The sequence below is a fragment of the Thamnophis elegans genome, chromosome 3, assembly GCF_009769535.1.
Source record: "Thamnophis elegans isolate rThaEle1 chromosome 3, rThaEle1.pri, whole genome shotgun sequence".
NCBI lineage: Eukaryota > Metazoa > Chordata > Lepidosauria > Squamata > Colubridae > Thamnophis > Thamnophis elegans.
Window position 1 is genome coordinate 8,754,723 of NC_045543.1, and position 14,043 is coordinate 8,768,765.

A 14,043-nucleotide genomic window follows, 5' to 3' on the forward strand; every position below is an offset into this window, starting at 1 on the left:
AAGGCTGTGAAAATATTTACAGTCCCCTCACATCCTGGACATAAATTGTTTCAACTCCTACCATCAAAACGATTCTGTAGAGTACTGCACACCAGAACAACTAGACACAAGAACAGTTTTTTCCCAAACGCCATCACTCTGCTAAACAAATAATTCCCTCAAAATTGTAAAACTATTTACTAAGTCTTCATTACTATTGCTATGCTTCTTATTGTTCCTATCACCCATCTCCTCCCACTTTTTCCTTCCAATTTATATTGATTGCTTCCTAATGTGATTTGATTGCTTACTTGTACCCTATGACTATAATTACGTGTTATACCTTATGATTCTTGACGAATGTATCTTTTCTTTTATGTTCACTGAGAGCATATGACAAATGCACCAAAGACAAATTCCTTGTGTGTCCAATCACACCGATAAAGAATTCTATGCTATTCTATTCTATTTTTAAAAAAAAAGTATACCACTCCCTCTTTTTCAAATTCCATGAACTGAATTGCATTTCTTTACTTTTCCTCTTTTTAAATAACATATCAAGACAGGAAATACAAATGTAAGAATTCTGAAAAGTAAGCAGGTGAATTATTTGGAATATATAGTATATCCATATATTAGCATTACCTCCTTTGGTACTCTCTGTATAAGCTAAAATGACTGCTTTTAGAATTAAAATCTTACCATGCTGCCTAGCAATTCTGGAAGTTTTAATATCACCTTGTGGAAAATTGGCTAGCAATATTTTTGGAATGTGTCACTCTCATGCTTAGAAACGACTGATACTCTTAAGTATTTTGTCACCACCGTTTCCTGAAAAAGTGAATTCCAGAGCTTATATATTGCACTGGCTTACATCTTACGTCTGCAAAATAAAGAACTTATCTGACTATATTGTACTTGTCAGCTTCTGGTACAAACAACTTCCTGAATATGGGTTTAAGCATATGGAAAATCCAGACTTGTAATCATGCCCAGCCTGAAGTCTAATGCTAATCTATTTTGGGCAAACTACACTGGGGATTTTGTTCTTCTACAGGGTTCAAGATAAAAGGCCAATATTCAAGTTGGCTAAGATGAGTAGGTTGTTCCTGATTTAGATTTAATTGGCGCGTTGGATTTATAGCATAGTTTTAGTGTGTGTTTATAGAAAAAATAAAATAAATATAATATTAAAAAATAAATAAATGTAAACCTACCCTGTAAAGAGGATGGCATTCATCCTTGAAGCATGGTGCCAAGTGAGCGTAGATTTGTAGACTATAGTAATAACTTGCCAGCTGGAGTGAGAGAGCAGAAGGAGGCTGTTTTTCAAAGCAGTTGTTGGCATCTACCACCTAGAAGAAGAGAATTAATGTAGCCAGTACAAAATTATCTTGATAAGCATATCATGTCTTTAATGATGGCTCTAGAATGATAATTGAAAGAGTACAGCATAAATAATAATAAAAAATATAATGTAATGTAATGTAATGTAATATAATATAACATAATATAAATAAAGTAATGGTGTAAATGGGCTGTGAAGGTTCCAATGGTTTATCAGCATGGAGTCTACTGTTGTGACTCAGCAGAAGTTTGCTGTGAGTTGAGTCGGGATGCAGGAATAACAATGCAGCTGGGGCTCGTTAGTGTCGTCTTTTGGAGATAAAAGGACGGATGGTGCCACTCCCTGGTTTTGCAGAAGTCAACATTCGTCGTTCGTTCATGGTTTGTCGTTCATCGGTCGTGGTTTGTTTGTGAGAGGCACTTGGATAAGTGATTTGCTTTCTGTAACCCTGATTCAAAGAGGCACTTGGAGAAGTGATTTGCTTTCTTTCTGTAAACCTGGTTTTCAGTTTCAGTTTCAGTTTATTTGTATGCCGCCCTTCTCCAGGAGGGACTCAGGGCGGCGAACAACTCAAAGGGGAAAGGGAACATAAACAACAGTACACATAATTAAAATACACGAAAATCACACAGCCATACCAGTCGAGAGGGGAGGGGAACTCATCAACCCCAGGCCTGCCGGCACAGCCAGGTTTTGATGGCTTTCCGGAAGACCTGGAGAGAGGTGAGGGTCCGGATCTCCGCGGGGAGTTCATTCCAAAGGGCCGGAGCTGCTACAGAGAAGGCCCTCCCCCGGGTAGTAGCCAGATGGCATTGGCTGGTGGACGGAACCCGGAGGAGGCCGACCCTGTGTGATCTGACGGGTCTTTGGGAGGTAATTGGCAGCAGGTGGTCTCTTAAGTACCCAGGTCCAATACCATGAAGGGCTTTATAAGTTACGACTAGCACTTTGAAGCGTATCCGGAGACCGATCGGTAGCCAGTGCAGCTCGCGGAGGATAGGTGTAACGTGGGTGTACCGAGGTGCACCCACAATCACTCACGCAGCTGCATTCTGGACGTTTTGCTGTAAGAGCTCTTTGTTTTTGCATTCTGCTGCGTAATCTTTTTGCCAGAGACTTTATTTATGTTTATTTTGGGCTCGCAGCCAGCGTGAGCCAGGACTGATAAAGTTATTTCCTTTTAAGTCTGCCTGACTGTCGTCTGTGAACGAGCGAGGAAGGGGGGGGGGGTCAGAACAGTCTACTATACAAAAAATCTCGAATGGCACTTATAAAATTTGCACGCTGACAACATTTCCACTGGTCATTTAAAAAGGCTATATTGTTTGGATCTGCACATACGTTACGCAGCGCTTCAGATGAATTGATGTTCTCCTGCCCCTACCCCCAGCCATTGTTTCTTCTGCTTGACTGGAGGTCTATAGCCTCATTTGACTTTGGAAAAGACAACCCAGTACATCTAAGTTCTTCCTATAATTATTATTTTTTTTATTAAATTCATCAAAATATAAAATACAAGTGAAAATAAAGACAGTGGGCAAGGGGAAAGGGAGAGAAAGAAGTGTGGGATAAAGAGAAGAGGGGGGAAAAAGTATTAACTTCTAATTCTTTTCTGCTGCAGTACAATAAAAGTAATAACAGTACTAGCTTCAATGTTTTGCTTTTCCATATCTAATATACAAGAGCCATTTCTATAACAACAAACATATCTAATCAGCAAATCCCAAAATCAATCTTTCGGGGTTTTTTTCTGCCTCAAGTACAAAAATCTAAAAGCAGTAGTATTTAAAAGTTCTTATAGCTAATGGCAACTGTAAATCCTTACTGTATTTTGGCTATCCTATAACTTTAAGGGAGGTGATGGTGGGGGTGGGGGGAATAGTTAAAAACAGTAATTTTGGAATTATTTATGAGTGCCAGGTCTAACCGTCAGAAGTGGCAGGGGAAGCCTGGCTAGATCGGATTGGTCTGACATTTTTTTTTTAGACATTTTATTAAGATTTATAGGCCGCCCTTCTCCCTGAGGGGACTCAGGGCGGCTTACAATCACAGGGAGGGGGGTGCGATATCAAAAGACAAACAGTAAGTGAACAAAATAAAATAATAAAACACAACTTGCATTCAACAGTCAACACTCGGGAGGGTAAATTGGGAACCTATCCCCAGGCCTGATGGGAGAGCCAGGTCTTAAGGGCTGTGCGGAAGGTCTGGATGGTGGTGAGGGTACGAATCTCGGCGGGGAGATCGTTCTACAGGGTCGGAGCTGCAACAGAAAAGGCTCTCCTCCGTGTAGTCGCCAGTCGGCATTGACTGGCAGATGGGATTCGGAGGAGGCCCAGTCTGTGCGATCTAATCGGTCGGAAGGAGGTAATCGGCAGAAGGCGGTCTCTCAAGTACCCAGATCCACTACCATGGAGTGCTTTAAAGGTGGTCATCAGTACCCTGAAGCGCACCCGGAGATCGACAGGTAGCCAGTGCAGCTCGCGGAGGATGGGTGTAATATGGGCGAACCGCGGTGCGCCCACTATCACTCGCGCGGCTGCATTCTGGACTAACTGCAGTCGCCGGATGCACTTCAAGGGCAACCCCATGTAGAGCCCATTGCAGTATTCCAGCCTAGAGATCACAAGGGCTCGAGTGACTGTTGCGAGAGCCTCCCGGTTCAGGTAGGGCCGTAACTGACGGACCAGGCGAACCTGGGCAAATGCCCCCCTGGTCACAGCCGACAGCTGATGGTCAAAGGTCAGCTGTGGATCCTGGAGGACTCCTAAGTTACGGACCCTATCTGAGGGGTATAAAATTTGACCCCCCAGCCTGAGTGTTGGAATATCGGCCAAATTATTGGGAGGGAAACACAACAGCCACTCGGTCTTGTCCGGGTTGAGTACCAGTTTGTTAGCGCTCATCCAGTTCTTAACGGCCTCAAGACCCTGGTTCATCACGTCCACCGCTTCATTGAGTTGGCACGGGGCGGACAGATACAGTTGCGTATCGTCCGCATATTGATGGTATTTTATCCCGTGCCTCCGAATGATCTCGCCCAGCGGTTTCATGTATATGTTAAATAGTAGGGGGGATAAGACCAAACCCTGCGGCACCCCATATGTTAGGGGCCTCAGGGATGATCTCTGCCCCCCGACCAACACCGACTGCGACCTGTCCGAGAGGTAGGAGGAGAACCACTGCAAAACAGTGCCTCCCACCCCCACCTCCCGCAGTCGTCGCAGAAGGATACCATGGTCGATGGTATCGAAAGCCGCTGAGAGGTCAAGGAGGACCAGGATGGACGCAATGCGACCAAAGCGGTTTCTGTGCTGTAACCAGGTCTGAAGCCGGACTGGAAGGGGTCAAGATAACTAGCTTCCTCCAAGGCCCGTTGAAGCTGGAAGGCCACCACCTTCTCAACAACCTTCCCAATAAAGGGGAGGTTGGAGACAGGACGATAGTTGTTTAAAATGGCTGGATCCAAGGATGGTTTCTTCAGGAGGGGTCTCACCACCGCCGTTTTAAGTGCGGCGGGGAAGTGCCCCTCCCGAAGGGAGGCGGTCACGACCGCCTGGATCCAGCCATGTGTCACCTCACTGCTGTTGGCAACCAGCCAGGAGGGACACGGGTCCAGAATACAGGTGGAGGCGCTTACAGCTCGAATGGCCTTGTCCACATCCCCAGAGGCAACATCCTGGAACTCAACCCAGAGATGGTTTGCCAAGTAATCCCCCTGTGTCTCGGCTGGATCTACAGCGGTGGAGTCCAAGTCCGACCGAAACCGAGCAACTTTGTCCGCCAAGAACTGGGCATAATCCTCAGCCCTACCCTGCAAGGGGTCTCCCGCATCCCTCCTATTGAGATGTGCATGCGACAATAAAATAAATCACTAATTCCCAGGCAAGGTATGCAGTATTACACTTTATTTCTCTCTGTCTGATCTTCGGAAATTACAACTACCGTAATTAACAAATGATAAATGAATCATTAATAAATGAATTGGTTTAGAAGGTTTATTTCATGAATTTACATAGCCTTTGCCTATAATATTAGTCTACAAAAAACCCAACATTTTAGAGATGAAAAACAATTGTGCATGTCTGATAGCTTGTTCATGTGAATTTTTTTAAAAAAATATCTTTTTAATGTTGGACCTTTAAAGTAGCATGGTTTAGGATTTGGTTATCACTGATATGGCGGTTTGATTTTTGTGGTTCAGTGTCAGTTGAATCCAAACTGGGGCAGTGAAAAGGCTGGTGCACTAGAATGAAGAGGAAAGCGTGACCCGACAAAGGCACGCACGACAACAAAACCGTGGCGCAAAAACCACGATGTCATCAACACGCCGACAGAAGCGCGCCGACAGAAGCGCGATTTAAGTTAAGGCAAGGGCTAGGGTCAGGTTTAGGGTTAGGTTTAGGGTTAGAGCACGCTTCTGTCGGCGTGCTGTTGTCGGCGCGCTTCAGTGCTCATTTGTCGGCATGGTTTAGAACTCGCGGTTTTGTCACCGTGGTTTCGTCGGGCGTGCTTTCGTTGGGCTCCCTTTTGTCGGTGAACCAGAGGAAAGTACCATTTCTTCCCCCAGCAGCCTCACATCAGATTATGTGCTGAAATTTCTTCAGAACCTAATATAACAGAAGCTAGCTTTTTTTTTTTTTGAGCTGAAGCATTCTGTATGTTTATCCTTATCAGGGAAATTAAATTCAAATGCAATACAAGAAGCGGATAAGAGATAAGTGCAGCAAAGAAGCATGTCTCTTCCATGAACATACCTGGGGTAAAGCAAGCAGGTAAGCCAGAGATAATGTCATGTCATTTGGCAAAGCTTCACTGGCCAACTGTAACAGGACTGCAATAGAGAAAGAGACATAAACATTCAAATGCTGACATCTCCAACCTTTGAACATATTAAGTTCTATACATTTTTTTCATTCTGTTCCAGACATAAGGGTCATGTATACATTCAATTAATGTTAATCAATTTAATAGCAATTAATATGTAATTAGATTGTGTTGTGGCCCAGCAGGAGCCGTTGGAGCTGCCACCAGACTCCGACAGCGAGGGGCCCTATGAGTCGGCTCTGGAGGACGTGGAGGACCCTGGATAGGATTCTGACTCCGAGCAGGGCGCAGAGCGGCTGGTTGGCCACCAGGAGGCGCCTGAGCCTTGGACCAGTGGGGAGGAGGCAAGGGAGAGTGAGCCGGATGCCAGTAGTGAGTTGTTCCTGGATGCATGCCATCAAAGAGCTACTAGGTGTCAGGAACAGTTGCGCAAGTACAGGAGGTAATTGCACTCAGCTGGTGGTAATTAGGCTCCTCTCCAGACTATAAAAAGGCTACTTGTGCACATGCCCTTCTGCAGAAGTCAATGCAGGAACTAATGTCGAAGAACATTATTGTGATCTTGGTAGGCTGGATTGCTGCCATGGCTTATTTGTGTTGGATTGCTGCCAAGGCTTATCTGTGCCGGTTTGCTGCCAAGGACCTGTCTGTCTGTTAATTAAATGCCGTAACTTATCTTTTGCTCAGAGTGTGTGTTGGTGTGGGACGAGGGGGGGGTCAGAACAGATTGAGATAATGCTTTGGTTTATTTTCCAGTCAGGGTGATAGGGCAGTATAGGGCAGGTGTTAAACTGAACAGTTGAAACATTTTTCAGGCTGATTTACATTACCAAATTGGCTGGCTTTAAAACGAAAGCAATCATATAAAAGTTATGAACATTTAGAGAAACGGGCAGCGCGTCCACGTGAAATACGTATGTTGCTTCTGCCAGTCAGCACATCTGTACTTATCACTCTTTATGTAACCCAAGACTCAACCGTTAATCAAGCATTTATCATGGGAAAGAATGCAGCAAGCCTATTACCATTTTACAAACCATTACTGCAATGAAAGAGTTATGGAAATCTATAATTCAGTACTCCAGCTGATAAGTATTCCCAATGCGAGGAAAGATACAAGTAGCACTGACAATGATTTCTGAGCTCAGTTGCCTTTCTCCAAATCAGACTGCTGGGTCATCAAAATGAGTATAGCGTACCCAAACTGGAAATGATGTTCTAGGATTTCTGTCTGGGACTGGAAATGGGATATTTTACAAGAAAACACATATTCTCCCAAAGCAACATGGACTTTTGCAAGTGCAGAGTCAATATATTATAAAAAATTAAGAACCCTAATCACCTAAAGCCTAGGTATGTGTATGTATGAACTGTATTTCCCTGAAAATAAGACAGGGCCTTATTTTCTTTTGACCCCCAAAATAAGCGCTTGGCCTTATTTTGGGGGAAGTCTTATTATTTTTGAGGTGCAGGAGGCAGCTAGCGTGGTCACCTCATGGCTGCTGCTGTGTTGCAATATTTTTTGGCAGGGCTTATTTTTGGGAGAGGGCTTATTTTAGCGCATGCACTCAAAAGCCTGATGGGGCTTATTATTCGGAGAGGTCTTATTTTCAGGGAAACAGGGTATGTATGTATTACTTAATCAAATTTATCTAGCTGCCCATCTCAACAATATTGTGGTATTCAACAATAATGTATATAATGTATAAATAATATTATAATTACAATCTGTTGTACAGACGCCCAGATGTTCAGACTGGATTTGACATTTTTGCTTACCTATCGAGTCATTACCCAGGACCAGAGATAGGCAGGTGTGGTGGTTTGATGGTGTTACAGATACTGTCACACCAGGATGTAAGCTATTCCAAGAAAAGCTGCCTTTTGCAACTGACAGATAATGATTTTGTCAATGCTGATAGTGTTCAAGTGGTGCTACAATTATCTTGTGAATGCACCAAATTTGGACTTGATCTGTAATAACAAATCATTATTTCTTTGTTTTCAATCTCTGTATATTTGTGATGGGTAAACATTTTTTCTACCAGTAATTTGGCAGTTCCTGGTCCTGGTTGCTCAGCCAACAGTCCTGAGTCCTGTAGCCTATTTTTCATCAAATGTTCAGAAACTTCAACACTTAGAGTGGTTCTTGTTGAACCAGGTGCCAACCGAGCCAACATGGGCTTCTGTGATTTACATCTCACCATATTTTTTTGCAGATATATATATATATCTCAGAGGTGGGTTCCTATCAGTTTGCACCTATTTGGTAGAACCGGTTCGTCAAATCTACCGAAACGGTTAGAAGAGGTCCCACCAGTGGACCCGGAAAGCAGGCCACACCTACAGAAGAGGTTCCAATTTTTTTTGAAACCCACCACTGGTCCTTGGATATGATTATTCTACACTATCATGCTCATATTCATAAAACTCAGTGCCTCTGTGAAAGGTAAGGATGACTACTGCGTTTGTGGTGCAATCAGAACATTGCGTGTGTTGAAGTTGTTTTAACGCAAACCAAAGATGCCTTTTAAAAAACAAGTTTACATCCTATTCTTATGCATGCCAGTGCTGTGTGTGAGGTAATTTAAGGTGGTTCTGACAAGTGTCGTCGGCATCTTCATATCTGGTCACATGGGCGGCAAGCCACTCCCATCCGGTCACATGGGCAGCAAGACACTCTCACAAAGGAGGCCACACCCACAGAGTAGGTTCGAACAATTTTTGAAACCCACCACTGATATGTATGTATGTATGTATGTATGCATGTAGAGAGAGAGAGAGGGAGGGAGGGAGAGAGATTGATTATGTTGTCGATTGAGGAAAACTGTTATGGAAAAACAGTGATTCTTTTTTCTGTGTTTTGTTTAGTTTTATATTTGGCAAATTTCAGAATTGTCAATATACAGGGAAAGAATCTTACAGATAATATCAAAAGAAATTTTCGAAAACCAGAGGAAAAGTTTGGTGGATTTATGGTATATATTTTAAAAGTCTTGACAATTATTTTGCTTGCTGACCTAGCAATATAGCATAACGGCTAGGATACATATGCAGAATGTGTGGGTCAAAATCTTTCATTTTTCTGCTCATTTATTCCATAAATATACTAAAAATAGACACCATAAATATACTGTGTGGTGGCGTAGTAGTTAGATTGCAGGCTAATTGTGTTGACTGTCAACTGCTGTTTGGGAGTTCAATCCTGACCGGCTCAAGGTTGACTCAGCCTTTCATCCTTCCGAAGTCGGTAAAATGGGGACCCAGATTGTTGGGGGCAATATGCTAGCTCTGTAAACTGCTTAGAGAGGGCTACTACGAAGTGGTATATAAATCAAACTGCTATTGCTATTGCTAAGTGATAAACAAGTGAATAAAATCTCTTGAAAGTCCTCGAAAAAAAAAAGAATCTGACTTCTACTAAAAGGAATTAACAAGATTCTGAACTAGATCCTTTTTTCTCTGAAGTACCTTATACATTCGGAGTCATAGGGTATCATCCTGTACATTCAAATTCAGCAGTTTCCCTGGAAACTTTGACAGTGATGGATTTTCTTAGGCCAACAATGTCAAATAACATTTATCTACGTTAAAGCAAGTCAGTTATAAATGAGCAACTTTGTATGAATGTCCATGTGGGAAGAAACATGTAAACAAAATTAATTAGTGTGATTTTTCATCATGCCATTCCTTTTTGGAGTAATCGATGTTATACAAAGCATGGGAAAAGAATAAGAAGTAAATAAATAAATTAAAAAGGAAAGGAAATATAACTATAATTTAGACCAGAGGTGGGTTGCTACTGGTTCAGGCAAACCGGTAGTGGAAATTGCAACTTGGTCGCTGAACTGGTAGGGACGGCAGACTGGCCGGTTTCCCGATTGCTGGCATGTTTTTTAGTCCTTTTTAAAGTCCTGCACATACGCAGAACAATTTATAGAGAACTGTGCATGCACCGAACCGGCAGTAACCCATCCCTGATTTAGACCACCGTCATTCTCTGTATCTGTCCTTCCGAATATCCATGTTTCCACTATATAAATTTCTACACTGCCTGTATGACTAAACCAACTCAACTGCTTTTGTCTCAGTTACCCTTTTTATATTCAATCCACATCCATTCAGCATGCATTCATTCCTGACCCTATCTTCCCCCACTTTTTTTCTTCTTCAGGAGCGCATTCAACTTATGTTTATGTTTCTCCTGACAGCCAACTCTAACTTCCACATAACTAAGAGAGCAAAAGCACATTCTTATAGACAGCCTTTGAAGCTTCTTTGGACAAGCATACATCCTTTGCAACATATGACATACTGCCCATTAACGCCAAATGGTTCACCGACAAAAGCGCGCCCGACTAAACCGCTGTGACAAAACCGCAAGTTCTAAACCGCGCCGACGAATGAGCGCTGAATCGCGCCGACAACAGCACGCTGACAGAAGTGCACTGTAAACCTAACCCTAACCCTAACCCTAACGCTAACCCTAACCCTAACTCTAAACCTAACCCTTACCTTAACTTAAATCGCTCTTCTGTCGATGCACTGTTGTCGGTGCGCTGTTGTCGGCGCGTTGATGACATTGCGGTTTTAGCGATGCGGTTTTGTCGGCACGCTTTTGTCGTGCGCACATTTGTTGGGTCACGAGGCCAAACAGCTTCCCAGGCACAGTGAGCAAGCTAATCCCCTGGAGTTTTTGTGTATACTAAAACAGCAGTGTTCCAAATATCAGGCATAGTGGAATTTTATATAAGAATTAAACAAACTCCACAACCAATCCATAAAGCAAACCACTCTGATATTTCAAATGTTCTCTTGTTACACCATCTACATCTGCAGTCTTACAACTTTTTCAAGATTTTCACAGCTTTCATTACTTTGTTGTCATTATAGATCAGTATACCATGCAAATTACTAGTATATTCTTTCCTGCATTACCTCATTTCAGCTTCATCCCATTCCATTTAATCACTTTCATTTGTAATTCCATTCATTCTGCTAGAATCTCATTCTTTAGCATGCTTATTCACTTCCAAAACCATTTTTGTTAAAATCATCCTGCATTTTCTTAGTCTTTCTAATATTTCCTTGTTCCTTTTGACTATATTTCCCTCTAAATGCATTATATAGAATCTTCCTCTTATTCTCTCCCCCCTCCCCCCCAAACTCTCTCTGCAACATAAATTTCTGCAGCACTTAGCAAAGTAGTTGTTTTAGTTCTGTTCCAAAGCAGCTTCCATGGCATTTCTTATGTCTATTTTCTATTTTTCATATAGGATTTCTCTCTTATTGTTTTATTTTCCTTTTCTTTTTGAAGACTATCCAGTAATGGCTGTCCCTCATTCAAAACCTCTCATTACCCTTGTATCTCAATCTACTATAAACAATCAAATCAATCATGTTTTTATCTTTATTCCTTTGCCATATTGACCAAAAGTTTAACCATATTACCAACTATGACTGTACGTATTTTCCATGAGCATTGTCCATAACTTAGGACATGGGTAGAATGACACCATCGGCATTGACAAAATCATGTTCAATCAATTGCAAAAGGCAACTTCACAACTTACATTCTGTGATGATACTTTTAACACCATCAAACAACATCTCCCCATCCTCAACACTCTATGGTTGTACAATCTGCCGGCAGCTGGCCCACAACCATAGAGCGTACGGCCAGAGCAAAAGATTCGGTTTGGAAGCTGCTGCAAAAGCCATGCGGCGGCGGCAGCGGAGGTGCGCTGGCTCTGCAGGTTGAGCTGGGCCAGGGCATCATGAAGCTGGGAGGCACGCGGGTGAGCGGAACAGCCGCTCACGCAACCCCCTCTCCAGCTGTACAGAGCGCCATTCACTGGCATTTCAAAGGCGCCAAGCCGCAGGAGCCAGGCGGCGGAGAACAGGCGCTTGTGCGGTTTGGCAATACCCCTAGGTCAGTGAATGGCGCTGTGGCTGGCTGGAAAGGCAGTTTGCCGGGTGGCTGCTCGTGAGCATGTTCGCTTCATGGCTGCTGTATTGCACTGCTGTGACAGCGCAACACAGCCATTTGCCCATGAGGCTTTGCCCGGCTCTTTGGGAGCCTGCTCACAAGATAGCAGCTGCCCGGCAACCCCCCTCTTCATCTGGGCTGGGCACAGCGCTGCTCATCAAGCTAGCAGTATTGTGAAGGCACCAAGCAACGTGATCACCTTTGCCTCCCCCCCAGTCCATGTGGGAAGGTTGGTGAGCAGCGCTCTGCCTGGCCGGAGGTTGTCCAGGGAGTTTATTTGCAGGGGAGGGCTTATATTTTTGCCCACCAGAAAAATGTGGCATGGCCTTATTATCAGGACATGTCGTATTTTCGGGGAAACACGGTAAATATATATAAAATAATCAATATATAAATAGACACACTGTATGTCCAGACAAACATGTATATATTTTACCTTCTGTAGCAGGAAACAGATCATGTCCTTCACTTTTAGTTTCTGCAAGCTTTCCTGTTCTCAACAATACTTCTGCGAAGCTTTCCAAAGGAGCGTGCTCATACATGGTATAAGTTATTTCATTCTGTAGAACAGGGGTTTAAAGCATAGCAACATAGTTAAATATTTCAACTACCCCTAAAATAATTATGATAGCTAGAAAGGCACTTAATATTCAATACGTTAACTCTTCCCAATGCCAATTGACTAAGATCTCATCTATTATCTAGCTCCAGAACATCGTGTAAGTCAGGTTATTAGGAGGGTTTAAAAAGTATTAGTAGGCTTTAAACTTACATCTGAAAGATATGGATTGTCAATCAGAGTTTCATAAAATGGATGGCACCCTTGTTTTTCAATGGCTGCATTTGCTCCAGATGTGTTTTTTAATACATCTCCAAACTCTTGACCCTTTCAGAAACAGAAGGAAAGCCATTATTGAAATCACATCAAATGTTAAGGTATCATAAAATATCGGGACTTATACTTTAATTCTCCATTTCACTCCAGCAATAAAGTTAAGGGAAAATCTGAACACACAAAGATAAAATGCATACTCCAGAACTTTGAGGTACATATAATATTTCTGTGTGTTTTCTGTTTTCCTATAAAAGGCCCATAACAAAATCCTCTATGGAACACAAAGTAATGATGCACTTAACAAACCAAAGCATAACAACCGGAAAACTAACATATGGTTTCTTCTTACATGCAACGGTCGAAGATAAGCTATTGACTTTTTCCACCACTGTCGATCACTGACAGCATGCAACACAGCCTTCGTGGTCAGCGTTGTGTTAGAAAGGACTTTCATGGTTTTAGCTGTAGTCCACTGCAGGAGATCAGCAGACTGACTAGAGAGAAAGCTGTTATCCGCCTGTGAATTATGCAATACACAACACATAGGCATTAAACGCTATCTGCCAAATCAAACATTTTTAAATCAACACATTAAAACAAAAAAAGCATAAAGCATCTTCCAAAGGTTAGCCAATTTCAACTGTTACATTTCCTGCAAGTGCCATGTGAATATGGGGTATCAAAAGCACATTCCATTCTCGGTTATAAATGCATATTTTAATACCGTACCGCAATTTCCAACATTAAGTAAAACAGTTTTGTGATTACACTTTATTTAACTATCACGTATCAAAATGTGTTTCAGAAGCTTACAGTAATCAGCTATTGATTAGAAGCCTGTTAAAGAATCTTGACAAGTGATAAAAAGAATATTTTTTGCTTTATTCCAAATGTTTGGAAGGAAAAGCTTGAATATCTAATTGCACATTACAAAATTAGAAACATTTCAGTCTCATTAAGATTATCGTGGCTGACATTACAAACTTCAAATAGACACCACAGTAAACAAATAAACAAAGCTTTGTTGAAGGTTGTAAAAGAAAAAGCTATAAATAATATGTTTCG

At 42.3% G+C, this 14,043-nt stretch overlaps 1 protein-coding gene across 1 annotated transcript in view; it reads right to left on the reverse strand.

Annotated features, from left to right (window-relative positions):
* NBAS (NBAS subunit of NRZ tethering complex) overlaps positions 1-14,043 on the reverse strand; it is a 193,881-nt gene that overhangs the window by 62,484 nt on the left and 117,354 nt on the right. Inside the window, 5 exon segments of the mRNA XM_032213456.1 lie at positions 1,197-1,334; positions 6,085-6,161; positions 12,580-12,703; positions 12,916-13,029; positions 13,328-13,495. Coding sequence (XP_032069347.1) covers positions 1,197-1,334; positions 6,085-6,161; positions 12,580-12,703; positions 12,916-13,029; positions 13,328-13,495 — 621 coding nt within the window.